This window comes from Benincasa hispida, chromosome 9 (assembly GCF_027475165.1).
Source record: "Benincasa hispida cultivar pf3 chromosome 9, pf3_genome.v1.1, whole genome shotgun sequence".
Lineage (NCBI taxonomy): Eukaryota > Viridiplantae > Streptophyta > Magnoliopsida > Cucurbitales > Cucurbitaceae > Benincasa > Benincasa hispida.
The window spans coordinates 12,304,555-12,329,566 of NC_143486.1; the positions used below are offsets into that span (position 1 = coordinate 12,304,555).

A 25,012-nucleotide genomic window follows, 5' to 3' on the forward strand; every position below is an offset into this window, starting at 1 on the left:
TATCAACAGGTTTTCTCTTACGAATAATTCTTCGAGATTCCTACATAAACATATAAAAAATCGTTACTCATCAAGAAATATAAAAATATAAACAAAGATTACTGCTCAGTAAATTACTCACCAGTGCAACTTCTTCTGTGGTCGTAACAATTCCAGAAGTGTCGGCCTCTGTGATGCCAAACATGTCAACCTCTATATGTGGCATGGTGGGTAAGGCAGACATGTTGGGCTCTGTTTGTGGGACATCGGCCTCTATAGGGTCGACGTCAATTGGTGATGTCGTGGTGGTATCGAGCTGTAAGGGTGGTGGGAGTAGGTGAAGTGGTGGTATCGGGCTGTAGAGTGGTTTAAAAGAGTTCTCTCGAATCTCGTTGTTCGTATTGTCGTCCAAGATCCAGTCCATCATTTCTGTAAGGATATTGTGTGGAACATCATGTGTTACGTTATATGTGACGATTGCTCTGGATAGTGATGTAGCTACACCTGGGAGAGGATGCTTAACCACAATTTTCTTTTTTACTTGAGTTGGGGGTGTATATTTATCAACAGGTTTTCTCTTACGACTAATTCTTCGAGATTCCTACATAAACATATAACAAATCGTTACTCATCAAGAAATATAAAAATATAAACAAAGATTACTGCTCAGTAAATTACTCACCAGTGCAACTTCTTCTGTGGTCGTAACAATTCCAGAAGTGTCGGCCTCTGTGATGCCAAACATGTCAACCTCTATATGTGGCATGGTGGGTAAGGCAGACATGTTGGGCTCTGTTTGTGGGACATCGGCCTCTATAGGGTCGACGTCAATTGGTGATGTCGTGGTGGTATCGAGCTGTAAGGGTGGTGGGAGTAGGTGAAGTGGTGGTATCGGGCTGTAGAGGGGGGATGAAAATGTCAAAGGGAGTCGCATTATTGGTATCGGGATCCCGAGATGGGATGGGTGACCTGGCCATCTCTTCATTCACCATGGAACCATTCAATTAGTAAAGTAAAATGATGAGTTCACGAACACGAAAAAACTAAACACATAAAGACATAAAATGATAGTAAATGCAAAACCTTGCACATAGGCTGCAACAATGACAGGATGGTAGACAATTTCCCTTTCATGTTCGTCATGTTTTCCTCCATACTAGATACACGACTATCTAAACCCGATATACGGCCATTCAACCTCGATAGTGAGCTGTCAATGGTCTGCAGGTACGAATAAATAGACTCGTCGGGATTGGCTCCCTTCCTGCAGCGGGCAGCACACCCAGGACACTCCTCATCCACAGGTCGTTTTCTATAGGAGTCCGCAAGATAGACATCAAGTTGGTTCAACTTGTCCTCATCGCGTACGTCTCCCATCACATCATGGAACATATCATCACTAGGTGTGTATGTCCCTCCTTCCACCCTTCGATATTCAGCATCATCGTGCTCAGAATGCTTATGTTCATCCTCTCCCTCCACCTGACAACTTCGTCATTGTCATCTCCACGATGATCATCACCGTCACTTTCACTTTCAGGACTACCCTCATCACTAGTCGACCTATTGCCACTTTCAGAACTATCATCATCGGCACCTAGATCAAATATAGGTCGTTTGTCCACTAGGGTATCCTGAAACTCCCTCTCAGCATCTAACATGACAGTGCCCTCTTTAACCTTTATCTGCATTAACAACCCAGTAAACTGGTTAGTGTCAATTTAACAACAAGATAAACATATTATGCATAGAGTAAACGTACATTGTTAGACTTGAATATCTCTCTCTCGAGTACTTTGAAGGACACTGAGTGGGAGCATGACCATCGTAATATGCGGGGCAAAGCCACTTTGCTCCTTCGCTCCACAATGTTCCCAGCTATCGATGAAGCTAGGATCTCGTACGTCCATACCTAAATAAAATTTAAAATATATTAAGAACAATAGTAATGTTAAATCAAACAACACGATTATTATGTTAAGCAAATTTACCTGGAACGCTTATGGAAATCCACGTAAAGAGTACTTTACAACGTAATTTTTATTCCCTTTTACCCTCGTCTTGTATAGACCGCTTTTATCATTCAACATAGTCTTTAAGGCATCCAATGTCCTCTCCCAAATAATGATACCCCAATCATGACTGTTTTAGTACTCTAAGTTTTGAACATCCTTGAAACATTTGAGGTCCACTGCATTTTTTTATTTGTTTTTCCCTATCATTGTGACCTCAGTATAGTAAACTACTATGATCTTCACAGCATCATCATCATTTTCAAACTCCAAGTCCTTGTATTTTTCTTCAAGTTGACGGAGATGTAAGGTGTCCTTCGTCACTCGATTATCAAAATACTTGATAGGAAGTTCATACGAGGACTGTTGGTTCTGATCAACTCGTGTTGGGGATTGCCACAAACCAGTCATCAACAAAAAGTCATCCTTTGAAAAAGTGACAACCTTTCCACAAATAGAGAATGACATTGAGTCTGATCTCATCCTCTTCACTTCTCTCAGCAACATGTGATGGATAATTGGGCTGTTAAACACCATGTCAACGTCTACAAATCGCCCAAAAACTGTTCTCTTGAATTCTAAAAAGTTTTTTAGTTTATGAGCGATACGAAGTCGTTAGCCTTGGAAAATTTGAATGAAGAATTTTTAGTTTTGGTAGGTTATCAGTAAAAAGGTAAGAAGACGAAGAAGTAAGAGCAATTTACGTAATTTGGTATGTCGATCATGTCAGTAGAGGGTTAATTGACATTATTTTTTAAAAATTGGTCATTTTACATTTTGGACCCAAAAATTAGGTCATCCGTACAAATTTTCCCATATTTAGCTTTGGACAAACACATCAATTTCAATGATAAAGGTTACATTTGTTAAAGTCAATATAAGTATCACCATAGTTTGTTTTAGTTTTTAAAGGCCAAAGTCACTTCTTCAGTCCACTAGAACGCATCTTTGTGTAATAGTTTAGTGAAAAGAGTTGCAAGTTTTTCAAAACACACCAACAAAAAAGTAAAACATAAAAATTTACGAGCAAAAAGTAGTATTTATAAGCTTAATTTTTAACCTAAAATATCAAATAATTAACAAAATAGAGAATAAGAAAACCCAATTGAAGAAGAAATTAAGCACACATCCTCTTGATCCAAGCAAAGGGCAACATCATTACTCATTCATTTGAATGAAAAGAGATGTTTGGTAATACTTAAAAAACAACACCAACCCACAAGCCTTTTTCCATTATGCAGCAGATTTGTGACCCTTTTTCTCTCACTTGTAAAGAACAAACAATCTAAATAAAAAAAAGACTTTGCACCTTTTTGAAATGCCTTTAAAACTACCACCTTCATTGTTTACTAAGCAATCTTCACAATTCTTTTTCCTCTCTCCTTTTCACAAGAAAAAATACTTTTATTTATTTTTTGAAAAATATATATATATTATATAGAAGGGCATGTAACACATGGCCAATGGCCTTTCCCTTTGTGAAGCAAATGGGGAGTGAAAGCATATCTCATAAACACCATTATGATATCTCCATGTCAAAGAGAACAAGAAAGCCAGCCAAAATCCAAGATGAACTTCAAAATCTTGCACTGAACAATGACGATCTTAATGTCATCGGTGAAGGAGATCGATTCGAGAGCCCTGCAACGAAAGGGTTCGAGATCGAGAACGATCGTAAAAGCTTAGAACAACTCATCAATGGCGAAGGGAAGGAGGAAACGAGGTCAGACGAGGGCAACCGAGGAAGGAACTCGCTCGGTCAACACTTTAGTAAAGAAGAGATCAACAATCTTCAAATTGTGAAGAAACAACATCAAGATGGATTACAAGGAGTGAAGCTGAAAAAAGTGGTTGGAAAATTTTTGAGAAATTTGATCAAAGGTGGTGGTGATCAACACCAGCTGATGAAGAAGCCAATTAGAAAAAAGCCTTTTCTCTAATAATTGACAATGAAGAGAAAAATATTCATCAAAACTTCATCATTTTGCAGAGGTTGGTGAAAATGGAGTATTTGTTTTCTTTCTTGTTTAATTTCAATACTTCATAGAAGAAGAGGATTAAATTTCTGAAAAGATTGTATATGAAACCATATATATGTGTGTATGTATGTATATCTATGTTGTATAAATCTTTGGAAGTATATTGTATTAATGCTTTCTTATTGTGGTAAATTGAAAAACTTGGGGATCCTTCCGTCATTTTAATTATTCTTTAATATGTATTTATAATCTTTATGTGTGTGTATAAGAGTTTAATCATGACATTGAGGGAGGATCGATTCATGTGGTAATTGGTGTGTTATTCAATGAGTAATGTTTTTGTATTGATAATGATATATATCAATATGGCCTTTATAGATCTTTATTGTTTATATTACGGCCATGGATATTATATTGTATATACAATAAGAAATTGTTTATTTTTTCATTGATTTGTAGAAAATATATAAATTTAATATTTGCTCCATCATTCTCTTTTAACTTTTATGAGTTTAATATTTGCTCTATTATGGTGTTGGAATTCAACTTTTGATCTTATATTTCTCATTCATTTAGACTATGTTTATCCAATATGAAAAGTAATTCATCAATACTAGTAATATAAAAAGTAGGCTTCAACTGTCGTTATTTACCTGCGTTTCGTAATCGTAATAAATTACAAACCCCACTTTAAAATTTGTAATCAAATATTATAATTTAATTGAGGAGTTGAGGGTGTTCAATCAACTTTTAATTAAAAATTAAGTGAAACGCATGACCTTCACCGTCACCTGTTGTCATAACGTTAACAATAAATGTGACAAATTCATAATTCTAGGTAGATACGGTCAAAATCAATCTAATTAAGTTTATAGTTCAAGATTACTATGATTCATCCATTAATAAAATTTCATTTTAATTACATCTATTTTTATTATAATTTGGTAAATGTGATATTAATTTAATCCAATTTAACTATTGAATAGCAGTTATTTTATGGAATTGAATGACACTTATTTTGTTGAGTTCAATATAGACAGAAAATTTTAAACTTTGACCTATTGATCGAACAAAATACACTCGTTTTGGCAAACAATTGTTTTAATCATACAAATAAAATACCATACAGATATCGCGGATTTAAATCTTTGTCCAATGAATTATGTTCATAAAGCCATACAATTAATTATCTTTTTTTTTTCTTTTTTCTGAACCAATATCTAATTGATTATACCTTAATTTAATAAATTATTGAATAATATTTTGACAGACTATTTTCAAATGAAAAAAAATAAGTCAAACTTTTATACAGATATAAAAAAATTTCACCATCTATTGGTGATAAAACGTGATAAACTACAATAGAAACCTATCAGTGTCAATGTCAGAGATAAATGTCTATCGCAGTATACCACCAATAGACAATGATATCTTGCTATACTTGAAAATATTTTCTATAATTTTACCATTTAATACAATTACCCTATTTTGTTAAGTAACATTAAATCCAAGTAAATAAAACAATTAATTGATGCTTGCTATTTCATTAATTGTTAAACACACGAACTTGATAGCCAATTTAATCCTGAGTTAGATTATATACCTCTAACCAAAAAGTCAGAATTTCAAATTTCCACCTAAACTACCCTCGACCAATTTGTATTTAAACATAGTTCAACTAGTTAAAAATACATATCTTCAACCAAGAAATCAAAAGTTCACCTCACAAATTTCAAAGTGATAAACAACGAAGAAAAGAAGTTTCTCGATTTTTAAAATATAAAAAGAAGCTTTTCATATTAATTTTTTTTTAAAGAAAAAAATAAGAAGCTACTCCATTTTTAAAATGTAAAAGAAGGGAGATACTTGTATTTATTGTGCTTTTAAATGATACAGCCACAAAAGTCCACTAGCTTTTAGAGAGAGAAACTGTTGTGGATTGACCTAATGATAAATAAAAGAATATTCCTTTGATAAGAGACTAAGAAGTTATGAATTCAATCTAAAGATTTAATATCCAATATCCTTGACGCCCAAATGTTATAGGTCAGACGAGTTATCTCGTGAGATTGCATATAAATTAATCCAAACACTCACAGATATTAAAAAAAATAAAAAATAAAAAATAATTAAAAAAACGCTTTTAGAGAGGGAGAGAGAGTAAATGATAATAAAACCAAACTATTGATGCATTTATTTGATGATACTTGACAGGAAGGGTTATATTCCCAGATCTCCCAAATAATGCTGACAAGAACTAGCAACCTGATTGAATAATAAGGTAGATGACAACCTGACAGTGATCAGTGATTTGTTGAAAAGTGCATCAACAAATGTTATGAAATGAATTTCATGTACTGGAATCCTTATCCCATAGCCTTTATAAAAGAGAACCAAAATTCCATTCTCAATGACCCCACTTGTACCCTAGACATGGGACTGATAAGAACATAACTACATTTATTTTACCCTTCATCCACTTGAACATAATCAAATATATAAAGCTAGTCCATCAAACTTTGACAAAGTTCTTTCCACTGGGTCATCAAATCAATGTTAGCAATATACGAATGGTTGAAAATTGTTGTTTTAGTCTAAGGACTTTTTTGTCTTTTTATATGGTGTCTACAATTTTAGGGTTCCTGTTTTGAGGCTATTTATATTTGAGTTTGGGTGTTTTGTAAAGTGTAACAAAATTAATAAAATTTCTCTATCGTGGTTTTTTTCTCCCTGATTTAGGGTTTTCTACGTTAAATCTTGTCTTCTTTCTTCTTCCCTATTTTTCAATATGGTATCAGAGCAAGGTGATAAAATCCTATCTAGAATAGAAGAAATTCATTTGTTAACCAGTGATGGGACTCTGGCAGAAAAATCACATAATGCTAAAATTAAGGCCGCTGTCGATTGATACCTCTGGTCTATTCTCAGGCCGATGCAGATTCAACAGCAGACCGGAAACAACCCTGTCGTCCAGTCGTTCGGAGCATAAACAACTTTTCTCCCTTGTCCATCATCAGTCGTGTAGTAGTTCCAGATGATCGCACCTTCAGCCACGTAGTCGTTCTAGCAATTCCAGCCACTCCAACCGATCAGGCATCCCTCTTCTTCTCAGCCGATTGACCAAACCACGCCGACGCTAAGAGGAGCCACGACTGAGTTTGCATCTGGTCCAGCCACCAGCTCTGCAACGATTCGCAATGGTTTCTTGGGTTCGGTGTCGTTCCTTTCGGTTTACCCAGCCGCGCCACAGTCCAGTTCACCGGTCCAGCCTTATTCACAGTCACCTATCGTTTCTTCGGTCGTTGCTTCTTCCATATTTGCTGAGATATCTTTTTCAGGCACCTATGGGTAGATGCATCCCATGCCCACTCTGTTTAATTCCCCTCAAGTCGAGTCAGTTGGTTATGGCGGGCCCGTTGCAATCCAACAACAATTAGCAAGTTGGCAGCAACAGATTTCAGCACTCGGGACAATCTTTAGGACCACGACAAATCATCAAGCAAATTCTCATCCAAATTTGTCTTTTGGCTTTCCGTTATATTCGAAAAATCCAGTAAATGCTTACTTTACTTTACCTAGTGCGAATATTTTGTCTGGTTCTGTGGGAAACTCTGCAGGAATAACCATCGAAGAGAAACTAAACAGCCAGAATTATTTCTCATGGTCTCAATCTGTTAAAATGGTCCTCGAGAGACGACATAAGTTTGGGTATCTGACTGAGGAGATATCGAGACCGGACCCTGGGGACCCTTAGGAGCGTATATGGAAGGGGGAGGATTCCCTCATCCACTCAATTCTGATAAACAACATGGAACCACAGATTGGAAAGTCTCTGCTCTATTCAGCTTCTGCTTGGGATATTTGGGAGGTTGTCCAAAAATTGTATTCGAAAAGGAAAAACGCTTCACAACTTTATACATTGCGGAAACAAGTCTATGAGTGCAAGCAAGAGACAATGAACGTGCCGTCCTACTTCAATAAATAGTCTCCATTATGGCAAGAGATGGGCTTGTATCGTGAAGTTGTCTGGAATTGCTTGGTTGATAGAGTCCATTATTCAAAGATGAGGAAGCTGACCATGTCTATGATTTCCTAGCTTACTTGAACTCAAGATTTGACACTGTCCGGAGTCGGATTCTGGGACAAAGACCGATGTCATCCCTTATGGAGGTGTGCTCTGAAGTCTGGTTAAAGGAGGATAGGACAAGCGCTATGAATAGATTTGATGCTTTCACTATGGACTCTACTGCTTTTGGGGTAAAGTCCTTTGGATCTGAGAGTGACAAGCAGAACGGAAAATTTCCTTCTATATGTGAGCATTGCAAAAAATCATGGCACACAAAGGACCAATGCTAGAAATTACACGATCGACCACCAAATGGCAAACATCGCCTTTTGAATGACAAGTCTAAATTCAGCCGAGCTCTCGTAAGTGAAACTGTTGATGCTGCTTCTCAGGTGACTGATTCTACTGATTCAGGTACGGTAGGGATCGGCAATATTGTCCAATTAGTCCTTTAGTTTCTTTATTGAGGGAAATGAATCCTGAATACTTAACTCAGGAACGACCGATCACTTAACTGGATCATCTGATCAATTCATCTCCTATTATCCAAGAGTTGGAAATGAGAGAATTCAAATTGCAAATGGATCCTTTACTCCCGTTGCCAGAAAAAGTCACTTGTCTCCGTTTCAAGGATTGATTTTACAGAATATTTTTCATGTGCCGAAGATTCTGTACAATTTGCTATATATAAGTAAAATAATCAGAGATTTAAACTGCAGAGTTGTTTTCTCACCGGATGATGTTTAGTTTTAGGACCTCAACTCGGAGACAACGATTGGCACTTCCCGACATGGTAAAGGGCTCCATTTCCTTTCCAATGATACTCCCTCTAGGAGTTTGTCTAGGACTAGCTCGTTATCTTCTTTTACTGTTTCTGAAACCGATTATTTATTATGACACTTTCATCTTGGACATCCAAGCTTTCAATATATGAAATATTTGTTTCCCCATTTATTTCGAAATGTGAACGTTTCTTCTTTATCTTGTGATGTCTATATTTGTGCAAAATAGCCTAGGGTTTCTTTTACTTCTCAACCTTCCCAACCCTTCCATTTGATACATAGTGATGTCTGTCTAACGTCACGACTATATCCGGTAAACAGTTGTTTATTGACAATCACACCCGTCTTACATGGGTGTTTTTCCTTACTGACAAATCTAAAGTGTCTTCTGTGTTCCAACAGTTTTACACTATCATCGAAACTTATTTTAATGCTAAAATCTCCATTCTTCGAAGTGACAATGGACGGGAGTTTGTTAATCAGACCTTTCGCGAGTTCTTGACTTCGAAGGATATCGTCCATCAGAATTCCTGTGCTTATACTCCTCAACAGAATGAGGTGGCTGAGCGAAAAAATTGCCACCTTATTGAGGTGGCTCGATCTCTCATGGTTCCTACATCCTTACCTTTGTATCTATGGGGGGATGCTATACTTACTGTAGCTCATCTCATCAATCAAATATCCCCCCATGGCTTAAATTCCAAACACCCCTTGAGTGGTCTAATCAGTCGTTCTCATCCACTCATCTCTTCCCGAATGTTCCCCTTAGGGTGTTTGGATGTACCATCTTTGTTCATAATCATGGTCCTCACCAGAGTAAGTTCGCTCCTCGTGCTAAAAGGGTATTTGTTGGATATCATCTTTATCAACGAGGCTATAAGTGTTTTCAGCCTTTCTCCCGGAAGTACTTTATCACCATGGACACCATTTTTCTCGAGGATAAACCCCTTTTTTTCCCGTTAGTCCTCTTCAAGGGGATACCGCTTGTGAAGAGGCTAACACATCCACATATTTTGTTCCTATAGACCTTCTTTCTGAGCCTATCCCTAAAACGAATGACCATGTCCTTCCTACGAAACAGGTGCCCTGGATAATCTACTATAGGAAGAATCTTGGAAAGAAAATAGTTCCCCCTGTTGCTCCACCGGAAGTTGTCTAAGAGTCAGAACCGAAACCAACTCAAGGTACCTCTGTTCCTGATGATAATGAATGTGTTGGGGGTGATGTGGTTGAAGGTGATGTGATCAATGTGATGAACTCTGACGAAGTTGAGATTGGTGATAATAATGAATTATCAGGTGATACACAGGAAATTGAAAACTTGCAACAAAAGGATGAACGTGGTTTTTACCACTAACCTTGTACTGATAAACAGATAGAAAAACTTGGTGAGTATGATGTTACTCTTGATCTGCCAATTTCCCTACGGAAAGTAACTAGATCATGTATCAAACATTCTATGCAGAATTCCTTGTCCTATAGTAATCAATCTTTGGGATTTAAGGCCTTTACTATCAACCTGGATACTATGATGATACCAAGCAGTGTGCATAAGGCCATAGAAGTCCCCGAATGGAGAGCTACAATTATGGAAGAAATGCGAGCACTTGAAACAAATAAAACTTGGGATCTGGTTGTTTTTCCTAAAGGCCATAAAACTGTCGAGTGCAAGTAGGTGTTCACTGTTAAATACAAATCCAATGGAACTCTTGATAGATACAAGGCCAAGCTAGTTGTAAAAGGGTTTACCTAGACATATGGAGTAAATTACTCAGAAACCTTCTCTCCAGTAGTGAAGCTTAACACGATTCGTGTTCTTCTTTCAGTTGCCGTAAACAAAGACTAGCCCTTACATCGACTGAATGTAAAGAATGCATTCTTGAATGGTGAGTTAGAATGAGAGGTTTATATGAGCCCACCTCCAGGTTTTGAAGCAAGGTTTGATAATCGAGTTTGCAAACTAAAGAAATCTTTATATGGCTTAAAACAGTCTCCGAAAGCTTGGTTCGATAGATTCACTACTTTCGTTAAGTCCCATGGGTTTGTTCAAGGACACTCTGATCTTACTTTCTTTATTAAAAGATCGACATCATGAAAGGTAGCTGTTTTGATTGTCTATGTTGATGATATTATTTTGTTAGGTGACGATACAACTGAGATTGTCAAGTTAAAACAGAGGATGGCAGATGGATTTGAGATCAAAGATCTTGGCAGTCTGAGGTATTTTCTTGGGATGGAGATGGAAGTAACGAGATCAAAAGAAGGAATCTCTGTTTCTCAACAGAAGCATACTCTAGACTTGTTGAAAGAAACAGGAATGACTAAGTGTAAACCTACAGATATGTCTGTGGAAGTTAATAGCAAACAGGGAGATGTTCCTATAAACAAGGAATGGTATCAACGTCTTGTGGGAAAATTGATTTACCTTTTGCATACCAGACCTGATATATCATATGCAGTCAGTATGGTTAGTCAGTTTATGCAGGCTCCTTATGAGAGACACGTGGAGGCTGTTACACGGGTTCTGAGATATTTGAAGTCTACTTCTAGAAAAGGCTTGATGTTCAGGATGCATGACAAAAGATGCATTGAAGCCTACACAGACTCAGATTGGACAAGTTCTGTTATAGATAGAAAGTCCACTTTGAGGTATTGTACCTTTGTGTGGGAAAATCTGGTTACCTGGCGAAGTAAGAAACAAGGCGGCGGCGCTAGAAGTAGTGCTGAAACAGAATACAGAGCTACGAGCCTGGAAATTTGTGAAGAAATATGGTTGAAAAAGTAGGTTCTGACTGATCTTCATCAGGAGAGTCATGATCCCATGAAACTTGACTGTGATAATAAGGTTGCTATCAATATCGTCAACAACCCTGTTCAACACGACAGAACCAAACATGTGGAGATTGACAGACACTTCATCAAAGAGAAATTAGATAGTGACAATATTTGTATTCCTTATATTCCTTCGAGTCAACAGATTGCTGATGTTCTCACCAAAGGATTACCAAGACAGAATTTTGACACCTGTGTTAGCAAGTTGGGTTTTATTGATATCTACGCCCCAACTTGAGGGGGAGTGTTGAAAAATGTTGTTTTAGCCCTAAGGGCTTTTTTTGTCTTTTTACATGGTCTACAGTTTTAGGGTTTCTGTCTTGAGGCTATTTATATCTGAGTCTGGGTGCTTTGTAACGTATAACAAAATTAATAAAATTTCTCTATCGTGTTTTTTTCTCCCTGGTCTAGGATTTTCCACGTTAAATCTTGTCTTCTTTCTTCTTCCCTATTTTTCAATACCTATACTATGAAGTACATAGAAATAGAGCCAAAGCAAATTAAAATATAGAGAGAGAGAGAATTTTTGTTTCTTACTAGTCTGAGTGTTCTAGAATACAAACCAACCGAGATTGGTTGAAGAATAGTTCATGAAATTGTTGCCTTGAAATTAACATTCTACAACTGGAGGCAGTAAAAAATTAACCAAAGTCAATAACCAGAATCAAACCTAATCTTAGAAAAGCCCTTGGGGACGAACAGATAGACAATCCATCCATTTTCAGTGAGCAATTGACACTAACTGGATGAGTAATTTTTCGAACAAATGAATGATACCTGTGATATACATCAGTAAGTCGCTTTGGCGATGAAAGGAATGTGCCTGGATCAATTAGTTTCGTCAACTTGATCTTCTGTCATGTACGTAATTCGTTTGCAGCTACTTTTTTGTTGTTCTTCAAATGTAGAATTGATGTTGACAATAGCGGATTGGAATTGGTCTATACACAGATCTTCTGATTGGAGGCTAACGGTTCTACCATTATTCCAGTAGCGACTCTGTCAAGTATTTGGCATAAGGGGCACGAAGGTCCATGCTAATTGTAATGGCTACTCCAAGAAACGCACAAACTGCTGGCACAAGTCCTAGACCATATCTTGTAACCGAAACATAGGTGGCATTGAGAGGTGTGTTTTCCGAAACATGTAACGCGGTATTACCTACACATGGAATGAAATATTACATTGCACTGGAACTGAACATTAAAGTTTTTTAGTTCAAAAGTTTGTGCAAGAAAAACTCACTTTGAAATGATTCCAGAAAGTATAGCGCAAGCCCACATAAGATTTTGTCAAGGAAGCTTAATGAACCGCAAACAAATGCACAACCATTCAGATCCCTTCCAACTAGAACACTTTGCATACTCACTCCAGTCACCTGTCAAGTAAAAGTTAAAATAACTCATCATGATTCATCATTAAAAGGTTGTGAAAATATTATTCATGCACGATCTCCCTTTTCTTTCCCCCACAAGATCTTAAACATATTTTGGCCACATCAACATTTACATTGATCCCACTTAGAAGGGTAGATTCTAACAAATGATCTTGATAGGAGACAAATTGATGATCATATTGACATAAAAAAAACTAGAAAATATTACAAAGTGAACAAGAAAATTTTGAGAACTCCTACCCATCCTTCCAACTTCAAACTCTTCGGAATATTTTCCCTTCCCAATGTTCACTCTATCTACTGCATTCTCTTTTAATTTGTCAAACTTTCTCAAAACATAACTAGTCTACCTCTAATTATCTGTCATTCCTCCGTCTCCAAAACATAACTTGCCCCACGGTGTGGTCAATCAGTGACATGTGAGGACCGTCACATTTCCAAATCAACTTCAATTTACATGAAACATTATGCAATTAGACCTTAGACTCACTCATTATATAAAATTCTCAAATGCTACCTTCACTCATGACCTCAAATGGAAGATCAGATTACCAAACCCACTTCCTCCGTTAACAGAAGCTATAAGTTTGTAGAAAGTCGTGTAATTGGGCCTCTTAACTTGACAGTCAAACAAGTAGGAATCGAAGTTTTCCAATCTGAGAAACTTATCTGGACCATTATCTAAGGGCACTAAAGCAGAGACATTACTTTGGTTAAGCACCTACCCCTCAAAAATTAAAACACTGGACTTTTCTTGCAAGAAACAAGCATAGGGAAATCATTATACAACATTTAGAAGGACTCAAGTCTCAAAAAACCTCTCTCCCTCTCTAGCAGAGCAAGCTCTAACTTTGACTCGTTATTCAGTACTCAACTGATAATAGTTCTGGTCCATGGACTTCGCCTACCTTCCCTCTTCCTGGTCAATTCATGTGCTCCGGCATTCTTTTCCCAATTAAGCCCATATGTGAGACCCCACCTCACCAAACTCTCACCGTGAAGAAATACCTTGCTTACCTCCAGAAGTTTCCCCAATCCATGCGCAATATGGGCAACAATGTCTCTGGTCTCTCTTTCCAACCCTAACTAAATTTTTGAAGCTCCACGTAAATTAGATCTGACCTGTAAAAACATATTAAACTCAACTAATAAGCAATGCTCTAACTGTCTTCCAACCTGATCCAACCCTACTTCCCACCATTTCAACCCCATCCAATCCTCTTATGTGTCCTTTGCAATTCCCAAATATCTAAATTCATGATCTTCAACTTGAAATTTACAGTCCCCCGTGGGAATTACTCACAGTTTCCCCGATTTATTTCGTTCTTTATGTTTTCCATAATCTGGTTCATGCTTCATTCATCTCTGAAGGTATTTAATAAACTTCCCAGCAATCCTTCCTAAACTGAGGATCCATTACCAAATAATGAATTCTCATACCGCTGGAATATTTACCCAAAACTTTCCCTACTTCCTAACATCAAAGTCACGTTTAAACTCTATCATTCCAACATATTACATTCAACCATTAAAAGGGCAGGCCATAGAAAGATCTCGCATACATCCTTTTCTTTTACTGAGATTGGTAGAACAAAAGAACTACCCCACTTTTGACTAATTAGGATTTTAATATATGCATGAACAGGTGCTTATCATCTATTCTGGATCCTCAATGAAATAAATTGTTGCTGGTATGAAAGTTCCTCTTCATATATTGCAAGGACCAAAGAGACTCCTGCAATAAATGATATGCATGAATACAAGGGATCCTAACTTAGACATACCATCATTAAAGCATTTGCTACGCCAATAAGCGTGGACATGACATACATAAAAGCACTCAAGCTTGAAGGTAAAATGAGAATCACTGCACCACAAAACATCCAAATAATGCCTCCAGCAGAATAATAGATCTTCAGGCGTTGGCCAGTCCAAACAACCTCCTACAATATGAACTTAAAATGTCAACATGATATATTAACTGGCACTGATCTCTAATCAATAATTTAGACTTAGCATCTAAAGGGGACCTGGAGAATCACAGATATGATGAAGCTGAAGACATAGATTATTGCAGGAACCTAACCAAAAAACAAGAAAGTGTCATAATTTCACATTGAAAGTATAAGCCTTTATACTTTGAAGAAATTTGATGGCAGGAAGGTTGTGGTGTACCAAAGCTGTAGCTGACTGTGCCATATGCAGATCGTTAATAACATAATATGCCAGAAATGCCTGATCAATAAGAAAAGTAGTTAAAAGCTGCATGTGTTAACGTGATCAGTTGCAAATTTAGAAAATAAATTTTCAATTCAGAAATAACAATGAATACAAAAATACATATTCCAAAACAAAATTCAAGTTTGAAATGGCAACTACTAAAAAGTAAATTTGACTCCAGCTGAAACTTCATTTTGAACACAGTGAATATAAAATTTCTGGGGAAAACCCACCAGACCTAGTGGAAGTTTCCAATTTCTTTGCAGAACAAATCTACAACGAAAAAGGAAACTTTCTCAAAAGACCCATCCAAACTGGGGGCATTCGAGGAACGGTTTTTTCATATATCCACTATGATTCAACGCATTTACTTTTGGTTGAATATAATAGGGCTATCGGTTTGGTTCAAGTGAAAATAAAGATAAACCTTCTACTTGAGTGCCGGTTGAATTTTTTCACTAGTTTAACCTGGTTTGCCAACAATTCTCAAGTAAGTTTATAACATGTTCTAGTTTCTACTTTTCCTCCACCCCATTAAGATTCCAGCCGAGTTAATGTGCACATACTTATATAGAACCTTAAACTCATCAAGCATTTAAAATAAACTCATCAAGCATTGAAAAAACGAAAAAGAAAATAATGGAGATGGAAGGAAAAATGAAGAAAATAACGATGGGGTTCAAATTGAATACTGAGTTTTTAAATTTATAAGATTTTCATTCACCAAACGTGCATTCTCTAAGATTATGAAATTTGATATTTCCCAAAATAGAAAATGGAAGCAATCCAAATACGTCAGCAACCATAAAGATTTGACATATTCTAAGCGCATTATATATATTAGTGAGCCAAGCCTAAATTTTTTGTTCCTTTTTGCTCATTGAAAAATATGAGGGCTGTAGAGGGGAAAAAAATAGTCTGGTCTGGTCACCTGCGAAACATTGATTATCAGTCTCGTAAGTACATAAGCAAGAGCAACTTGATAATATAAAACTTTCTTGAACCAATATGACCATGAGATCCTTGCATGTCGATTTCCCTGTACAGCAACCTTCAAACTACATGTACACCAAGAATCAATCAATAGGTAATAGCCAACTAAATTATTTTGAACAAATATAAATAAAGCTGGAAGTCTTCGTAGACAAAGTGACTATTTTAATCAAATGTTCACCTAAAATACAATGTCAACAAAGTTACGTTATCAATTCATCCCAGCATGGAAAAGTAGATTGAAGAAAATAGGTCTACAGTAATAAAGGCAGATTCCTCACACAAACAGCAATATTAGCTATAGACATGGGTATGAACAGATTGTGGAGAAAAATATACGAAGATCAATTAAAGCTCTTTAGCATACCTTGGCTCCTTGGTCCCTACTAGAAATATGACCACAAAGCAGCAGCCAATGAAAATTGAAATATATGCTATCAGTCGGTACTGCATGAGGTGAAAGAACATCAATATATTGAAGGAAGTTCTCAAAAGATAACCTTGCAAAATTACAGTACCTGATGTTCGATATCTGCATGTGATTTTGCCTTCGAGATACTGAACACTAACAAAGCCACTGCATACAGACTAAGATTTGCAACCTACAAAAGAAGAATTCCGTTACAATATCTATAGTAAACTCAAACAGTGAAGTGCACAAGATACATCAAAACAATAAGAAGCTAGGGTCTTACCATATTAAAAGCATTGCGGCAGCTAGCCAATGCCACTCTACTAGTTGAGTTCAATGTAATACAATTTACCATAGACCTGCGCACAACCAGTGCCAGAACTGAGAGCTTTCTTTTTGTTTTTAATTTTTTATTTGTTATCTTCTAAATTGAAAGGACCGAGACTTTTCAAAGTGAAGTATGGTATAGAAAATAGAAACTAGATACTGAACTAGCACAGCAGCTGCTTCTTAATGACACCTACGTCTACTAAAATTGTTCACTTAAACTTTAAAAAAATGCTACCCAAAGAAACATTTCCAAGAAAACTGCGAAAGATTTTTTATGTAATAAACTCAAGAAAATAAAGAGAGAATCAACTATGATATCTAGTATTCTCCATCATTTTTTCTAGTAAAAAATATTTTAATTGAAAAAGGCAAATTAAGAAGGGTCGTACATATGGGAAACCTGAGTGGCAGCCCAACCAACATTAAAGATTGCTGCAAAAAAGCTGTAGCCTACAGTTCGCAAGGTTGATGAACTTCTGGAATAAAATATGCACGGTAAGCAACCACCAAAAACAGAAGAAAATGAAACTGCCACCAACACAGATCCTGCACCATGCCATATTTTGAAATGTCCGAACCGGTCTATCTATCATATAAACAAGGAAATTAAAATTAATAAAGCTTTGTGTGATAAAAGGACAAAACTGTTGACTTGATTTACATAGTAATAAACTAAGAAGCATGGAAACATTAGTTTGACTAGCATGTCTGTGTCCGGCACGTATCCACTTGGACAGTCCGACACTTGTTGCACGTATTAGACAATTGTTAGCGCAATGCATGTGTGTTAGACAACAGTTGTACAATGTCAAAATAGGACCAACATTTAGTATACATGTATCAAACACTTCATATATATACTAAATCAATACATATATGATAAAAATAATAAAATTTGAGAGTGAAATGCATCAAACTAATTTTTTATACAAAGAAATGAATAAACTCATTAACTTCAAATTTCCCTCCTGTTTAAAAATGATATATAGTTTAAAAAAATGTATGTTTTAATAAACGTGTCCTCGCTGTGTCAATCCTAAATGTTAAAAAAATGACATGTCACCATGTCTGTGTCGTATCGTATCCATATCCGTGCTTCTTAGGTAATAAATGAATGATTTAGAGTAGTAACAAAGCACAAATAGCTCAATAGAAAACCAATGATCATCCTCAATATACTTGAAACTTCAATATTTGAAATAAAAAACAAGCAGTAGAGCGAACCAATAAAAAAATAAAGGGCAAATTACACGTCTGATCCATGAGGTTTAGGTTTAGTGTCTATTTGATCCCTGAAGTTCTAAAAGCTACACACTATACCTTGAAATTTAGAAAATAGTTCTAAATGATCCCTAGTGTTAGTTGACCATTAGTTGACCTAACAAAACGATGGTGTGGCAGTTACTTGGTGATAGAACATTGCTAATGTACGATTTTTAAATGTTGGAAAAGAATTTTCTTAGATGACATGACAATTAATTTTTGATCGGCCAACTTCCTTGGAGACCATCTAGAATTACTTTTCAAACCTCATGGATTAAATTGTTGTGTTCGATCAAATAGACACTAAACCTAAACTTAGGACCATGCAATTTACCCTAAAATTATAAGTAAAAACAAGAAGTAACAGTCATCAAGCATAGTTAGTAAATTTCGACCCATATCATAGCTGAAACAATCTACAATCTCAATCCTCAAAGTTAAGCATATTTGGAAAAGGAAAACAGAGCATGGAGATGGCATCAGAGAAGGGGAAACCCACGAAAGAAATGGAACATAACTGTCTCCAAGTTTCAAATGATGCAACCAATTGTACACATAAAAGTTTAAGACACATAATGAATGACATACCAGTTCACCAGCAAAAATTGTCATTACTCCATCAGCTACTTGACCCGAAAGCATAACTGTAGCAGCATTCCTAAAATTTTTATGATATGATAAATTTAAAATAAGCAAGAGAAGTCCTCTATGGAATAAAAATTCAAGTTAATTCCATAATACAAAAACAATATTGGAAGGGGAAAACGAAACGCAAGAACAACATATGTATTATGTAGCAGATATTATCATCCAATCCTAAAATGAGCAAAACTGAATCCAAAGTGTTGTTGCTAATTTTTAGAAAATCTTAATCATGAAAGTCGGTCAGCAGCAAATGTAAGGTTGATGGGCATGGCCATCTTTCCAGCCAAATTTACCAACACTATATAAATTCGTTCATTGAATTGCCTACGTCAAAAAAATGTACACAGATGGTTGTATGTGACCTTAAATCTAGAATTTATTATATTGACATAAGCTTGTTCTGTTCCTGCTTAGTTCCACTATTTTTTAATTTAACTCCTGCAAAAGATCCAAAACAATGAATATTTTCTTAGATAAATATAAATAGGTGACACATGGGTGAAAAATGTTGGACAGCATAGGGAACTTAATTTTAATTTTAACTTCATGCAGATATTAAAACCTAGTCAAAAGTACCCAAACCTCTTGAAGTGCTAAACTTCTATCCTAAATGTTTGCCGAGAAAATTCTTGACCAAGGATGGGGGAGATACAAGAACGATAGAAGACATCATTAAATCACTAATAGATAGAAGAGAGGACGGAAGCATACTTTAATTCATATAACATACGTGAAAAATGTACAAGCTAGAAAGTAGAAAACAGCAGTTCCAGTGTGCAAATCAAATCAAGTTGTTGTTACGAGATAAATACCCCGGAGATAATCCAATATCTGTCAAGAAAAGTAGCAGATAAGTAAACCAGCAGGCAGCAGTAATGTCATTGAGCATATGCCCCAAGCCAAAACAGAATATTGACCATCTTCCAATGGGTTGAGTATATGACACAGAGCTTTCATCATCATTACTCATGATGGTAATGACAATAACAAACTTGGTTTCCTGAAAAGAACGAATCAAAAGCTTCATTAAAGCAGCAGACATGGGTACCAATTCTCAGTTTAGCTGAAAGAGCGCTTCTAAGAATTTGTAACCAAAGTTGTTCGTCCTTTTTCTTTAAATTGATCATCAAATTGACTTCTTAAGAGCTATACTGTTTATTTAACTCAAAATTTAAGTGGAATTCATTATCATGAGCCACATCAAACCTGCTATAGTCCACAGGAGCCGTCCCCAAGATTGTCTTCTTTTCTTTTACTTCCGTTTCTTTTTCACATGTCACCTTCCTTCAGCCTATGATATCTGATTCAAAAGAAATAAATAGTCACAAATTACACCTTGAATTACTAAACAGGACGCAATCCCAACAAGAACTCCCATTAAAAACCAAGAAAAAAAAAAGTGTACGAGTAAAGAAAGGGAGAAGATCAACTGTGATTTATTTACAGCACAACCTTACAATAACCCAGAAGATCATTTTTCACGTCCGCATTGCTGTCCCAAAAAGATAACCATTATACAATATACCAATCGTAGCTCCTAAAAACTAAATCCGATCCCATCGACCCAATAGAGAAAGACAGACGGAAGAAATATAGGAGAATTCCTAAATCCACGAAGAAACCGGCAAACGAAATTAAATTAAAAATTACTTGCAAACAAGCGACAACAGAGCATCCAATTTCAGTATTTATAATATCAATACCCATCAATTTTAAGAATTGAATGAGCAGAAACAGACGGCGAATCCCAATCAAATCAGCCAATCCCAAAACTTTACTATTATAGTCGTTTCCAGCTCAACAAACGCCACAAAGAAATTTCTAACAACAAAAATGGAAATTACAAGCATATACAGAAGCCAGAACAGTAAGCTTTTCTCAAAATAGACGAAAATTCAGTCATGAAAGAAACATACAGAAGAGGCAAGGTATAAACGCCCTTGGAAGACAGCCCTAGCTCCTAGCTGAAGGCCCCATTTATGGATTATAGTCAAAAGGAAAGCACATACATCATCCAAGGTCAAGGCTCTGTCAGGAATTTTGGATAAGTGGATATAAAAAATTTAGTGTGAACAAGCATCAGCCTCGAATTTATCATCAAACATCGCCTCGTTTGGTTCTCTTTCTTCATCTGCTCTATTTTATGACTTGTTACATTCATTGAAATGCGTGCACCGCCACAGAATGACGATAAGCCATACTCTGATTCTGATCTTCAAGAACGTGGCCTTAAGACAAAAATATCCAATGAAAGACTTGATCAAAGTCACAAAAACAAAGGGATCATACCGTCATTATGCTTCTGCTGCTGCCGCCGCCGCCAACGTTGAGACGTGTGGAAGTGCTCTGCTGATGTGATGTTAATCGGAAACCGACAAATCATAAATTCATTACAAAAGCTTCATTTATGGCTTTGAAATTCTTGATTTTAGGGCATTGATTTGAAATTGGAACTGTCAATCGTGGGACCTTCATGATTATGATCTTCGTTTGGCACTCGCTTTTGCGGTGAGGAATCATTTTCAAAGGTTCTGAAAAGTTGGGATTAATCTGTTTGATTGTCACTCCAAAGAAGATGGCGGGATCTTTGGAACTTGATTTGATATTTTATCCTAGTTGTGACAAACTATTCTATTAACTATTAACTAATTTTTGCTAAACAATATTTTATGGATTTTTGTTTCAATTTTAGCCTTTTTATTTTTTATTATTTAATCTTAATTTATGTACTTTTAATAAATTTAAATTTCTCTTTTTCAATAATTTTTATTATCTATTTAACATTTTTATGGAAAAAAAATTTATTATTATTATTTAATCAATATTCCTAAAAATTAATTTCAAGTGATTAAATTTAAGATATTTTAGAAAGAAAATTTTTATATATAGAAAAAATATCAAATTATTTACAGGAATAGTGGAAAAAACACTGATAGACACTAATAGACTTCTACAACGTCTATCACGTAGTATTAGTTATAGATTTCTATCAGTTTCTATCACTAGGAGACATTGATAGACTATCATCCTTTACCAGCTTCTATAAAAGAATATTAAATTTTGTTATTTTGTATAAATAGTTTATTTACTTTTTTAAATCTCTCTTTAAAAATTCATGGATTGAAATTGGACATGTGAAAGTATGAGATTAAAATTGAACAAACTCTAAAATACAGTATTTTGACAAAAAAAAAAAAAAAAAAAAAAAAACCTCTTCAGCTAATTAATCTATTGATTTAGAAACATAAAAAATAAAAGTTATCTTTAGTTTCTTGATTCTATTTGAAAATTTTGAAACAAGAAGGTATGTAGTTGAGTTATTCTCAAGTTATCTACTATTTTTAATCCAAACATATTTTAACTCATAATACGTCGATATTACTTTTAAAGTTTAAATTTCTCTAACTCTATTGTTAATCCAAATATTTTAGGTTTTTAATACAAATTCGGAGTGAGGATTTGAATCACAAACCTCTTCACCTTTAGCATATACTGATACAAGTTGAATTAAGGTCTAGTCAAATATTTTAGTTCGAAGTTAAATTTAATGGAAAATTTGTCTTTAATAAGACATTTTATCATTCATTTAAAACTAGAGATTCTTATTTCTATCTCTAACTGAAATAAAAAAAATAAAAAAATAAATAAAGTAAAGCATATCATTGCGTGTTTGAATTCTCATTCTATATCATTGATTTTAAAGGGAGAAAAAAATACTTCTAACTAACCATCCAACACTATATTAATCAATTTAGAAATTAGAATGATAGTTTATCATGAAAAATATGATGGAAAATTATTCTAAAACTAAACAAATGCTCGCTTAATTGACATAAGGATGTGTTAATCATCAAAAGATCTATAGTTTGAATTATCTACTCCTGTTGTACTACAAAAGTAATGTCTCTTATCTTATAAAGTTTTGACTCTTTTAATAGAAACTTCTTTTGGATATATTTTTTTAAAAATCAAAATCGTGCATTCAAAAGACATGTCACATCATTCATTAAACTATCATACTATTCAAAGGTGCTAAATGTGCATTCATTATGCATGAAAAAAGTTCTCAAGGTTATTATTTCCCAAACCCAGGTTGCTTTATGTTCCTCAAAGGATGATCACTGATGATGCGATTCTAGGTTTTGAGAGCATTCACACTATAAATAACAAGAGAGTTAGGAAAGATGGTTGGGTGGCTCTAAAGGTCTATGACAGGGTAGAGTGGCCTTTTTTTCGTGTCATGCTTCTCTCTGTGGATCCAGTTGGTCATGGGTCAGGAGCATCATGAACTGTGTGCAATCAGTCCGTTTTTCTGTTCTTATACATGGCAGATCGTTTCACGAATTTTCCCGTGGAAGGGTCCTCCGACAAGGGGACCCCTTATCTCCCTATCTTTTCCTCATATGTATTGAAGGCTTGTGAGCTCTCCTACGCAAGGAAGAATCCCTATTTCTTATTCCTAGTTTTCGTTTAAATAAACATTGCCCATTTATCTCTCACTTATTTTTTGCATATGACAATCTTATCTTCTTCAAAGCTTCAATCGATGAATGTAGGGTCATCGGTAAAATCCTCAAAGAACATGAGGAAGCTTCTGGGCAAAAAATTAACCTAGCTAAGTTGGAATATCTGTTCAATAAAAATGTGGGGCATCAGCTTGAAAATGAAATTAGCATAGTTTTGAGGGTAAGAAAGATCGATTCTTTAGGCTTCATCTTGGAATGCCAGCCCACAATTGCAGAAACAAATCAAGGCTTTTTAATCAGCTGAAGGATAGGGTGTGGAAAGTACTTCAAGGTTGGAAAAAAAATATTTTCTCCCTTAGAGGTAAAGAGGTCCTCATTAAGTCTATTGCTCAAGCTATTCAATTTATATTATGAGTTGCTTCAAGCTCCCCTGTGGGATGTGTGGCGAAATCAACGGGCTTGTGCTCGGCCCTGGTGGGGTTTGTTTAGGGAAAAGAAGAAAGCTCATTGAATTAGATGAAAAAAGCTCTGCGTGAGTAAGGATGTAGGCGATCTTGGGTTTCAGGATTTATAACTATTCAATCGGGTTATGCTTGCCAATCGAAGTTGGAGAAATCGGACTGTCTGCTTGGAGCAACTGAGTAAGAAAGAAAGGGTTATGCTTGCTCAAGCTAGGAGCAACTGACACAAAAATGATAATGAAAAATGGGAAACGATGCTTGCCAAGTATCCTCGACAACAGTATTTAACAAACTGAAAGCAATTATCGTTTTTATTTTCTTCTTCAAATGTTGATCAAATCTAAAAAGTGCAAAGACCCATGCAATGTTTTACCGATGGGAGGTTTAGATCTACTGGTTTAGAGGCGTTCAACACCAAGGCAAAGACCACAACCATTTGGGTTTTTGTTTGCTCTTCTTTTTTTACAGCCATTGTTGATTCATCTCCCTTCAATTTAACACCTTTAAATTGAATGAACTAATGTGACTAATCATGGCGACAAATCCGAGAGAAGCTCGACGGTGGCGGATCCTAAAGCACGCTCAGATCCAGAGGAAATATGGGGGTGGCGTCGATAGACGGTGAATGCAAGATAAAACCCATGAGAGGGACGTGATGGATCTGCTGAAGGGACACAAAACCCGTAGGTGTAGCCAGATCTGTTTTCGCGAGGAGATCACTGATAAAATAGTTGTTATGTTTGTTATATTTAATTCTCATTTCCCCTATTTTTCTTCCCTCTTTTCATTTTTCCTTTTTCGTCCGTTACATATTCCCTTTCTTTCTTTTGGTTGTTATTCTCCCCTATCAATGTATGCCAAATGGCACACCATAAATAAATAAATATCAGTACCAAGGCTCTCATTTTTGTTGTCGAGTCGGTTCATTTTCATCATCTTGTCTTCTTCCTTTCTTCTTTTCTTACATGGTATCAGAGCTTTAGGTCTCTTTTTTTTTTCTCACCCATGGTGGCAAGTTCGGGAACATTAGAAGAAGAATCAGCTCAGTTGGTGACGTCGCTTCCCGGTGATCACTCGCCCAATCCACCTCCGGCCAACATCTCTATCTCCTCACCCTCTTTCACTACACTAGCAACTCATCGAATCCCATCCCCTTCTATCCGAAATCCAACCTTC

General features: G+C 35.8%; 2 protein-coding genes across 8 annotated transcripts; one reads left to right on the forward strand and one right to left on the reverse strand.

The window, feature by feature from the left end:
* Positions 1 to 3,389: 3,389 nt before the first annotated feature.
* On the forward strand, positions 3,390 to 4,189 carry LOC120084478 (uncharacterized). Its single transcript, XM_039040267.2, has one exon. The coding sequence runs from the start codon at positions 3,455 to 3,457 to the stop codon at positions 3,929 to 3,931; it is 477 nt and encodes a 158-aa protein (XP_038896195.2). The 5' UTR covers positions 3,390 to 3,454; the 3' UTR covers positions 3,932 to 4,189.
* A 7,975-nt stretch (positions 4,190 to 12,164) lies between these two features.
* LOC120085744 (uncharacterized) lies at positions 12,165 to 21,477 on the reverse strand. Of its 7 annotated transcripts, none has more exons than XM_090317971.1 (15): positions 21,199 to 21,352; positions 20,826 to 21,117; positions 20,116 to 20,209; positions 19,722 to 19,909; positions 18,853 to 18,908; positions 17,391 to 17,587; positions 16,955 to 17,030; positions 16,778 to 16,861; positions 16,627 to 16,706; positions 16,198 to 16,324; positions 15,222 to 15,281; positions 15,077 to 15,127; positions 14,831 to 14,989; positions 12,896 to 13,028; positions 12,165 to 12,811 (listed from the first exon to the last, which is right to left on the reverse strand). In XM_090317971.1, the coding sequence occupies exons 5-15, from the start codon at positions 18,904 to 18,906 to the stop codon at positions 12,633 to 12,635; spliced, it is 1,200 nt and encodes a 399-aa protein (XP_090174097.1). In that variant the 5' UTR covers positions 18,907 to 18,908; positions 19,722 to 19,909; positions 20,116 to 20,209; positions 20,826 to 21,117; positions 21,199 to 21,352; the 3' UTR covers positions 12,165 to 12,632. The 7 variants fall into 7 exon arrangements, with proteins under 7 accessions (XP_090174097.1, XP_038897848.1, XP_090174096.1 ...); XM_039041920.2 differs by having other exon boundaries at positions 18,853 to 18,922; XM_090317970.1 differs by lacking the exon at positions 21,199 to 21,352 and adding an exon at positions 20,362 to 20,401 and having other exon boundaries at positions 18,853 to 18,922; positions 20,826 to 20,853.
* Positions 21,478 to 25,012: the final 3,535 nt, after the last annotated feature.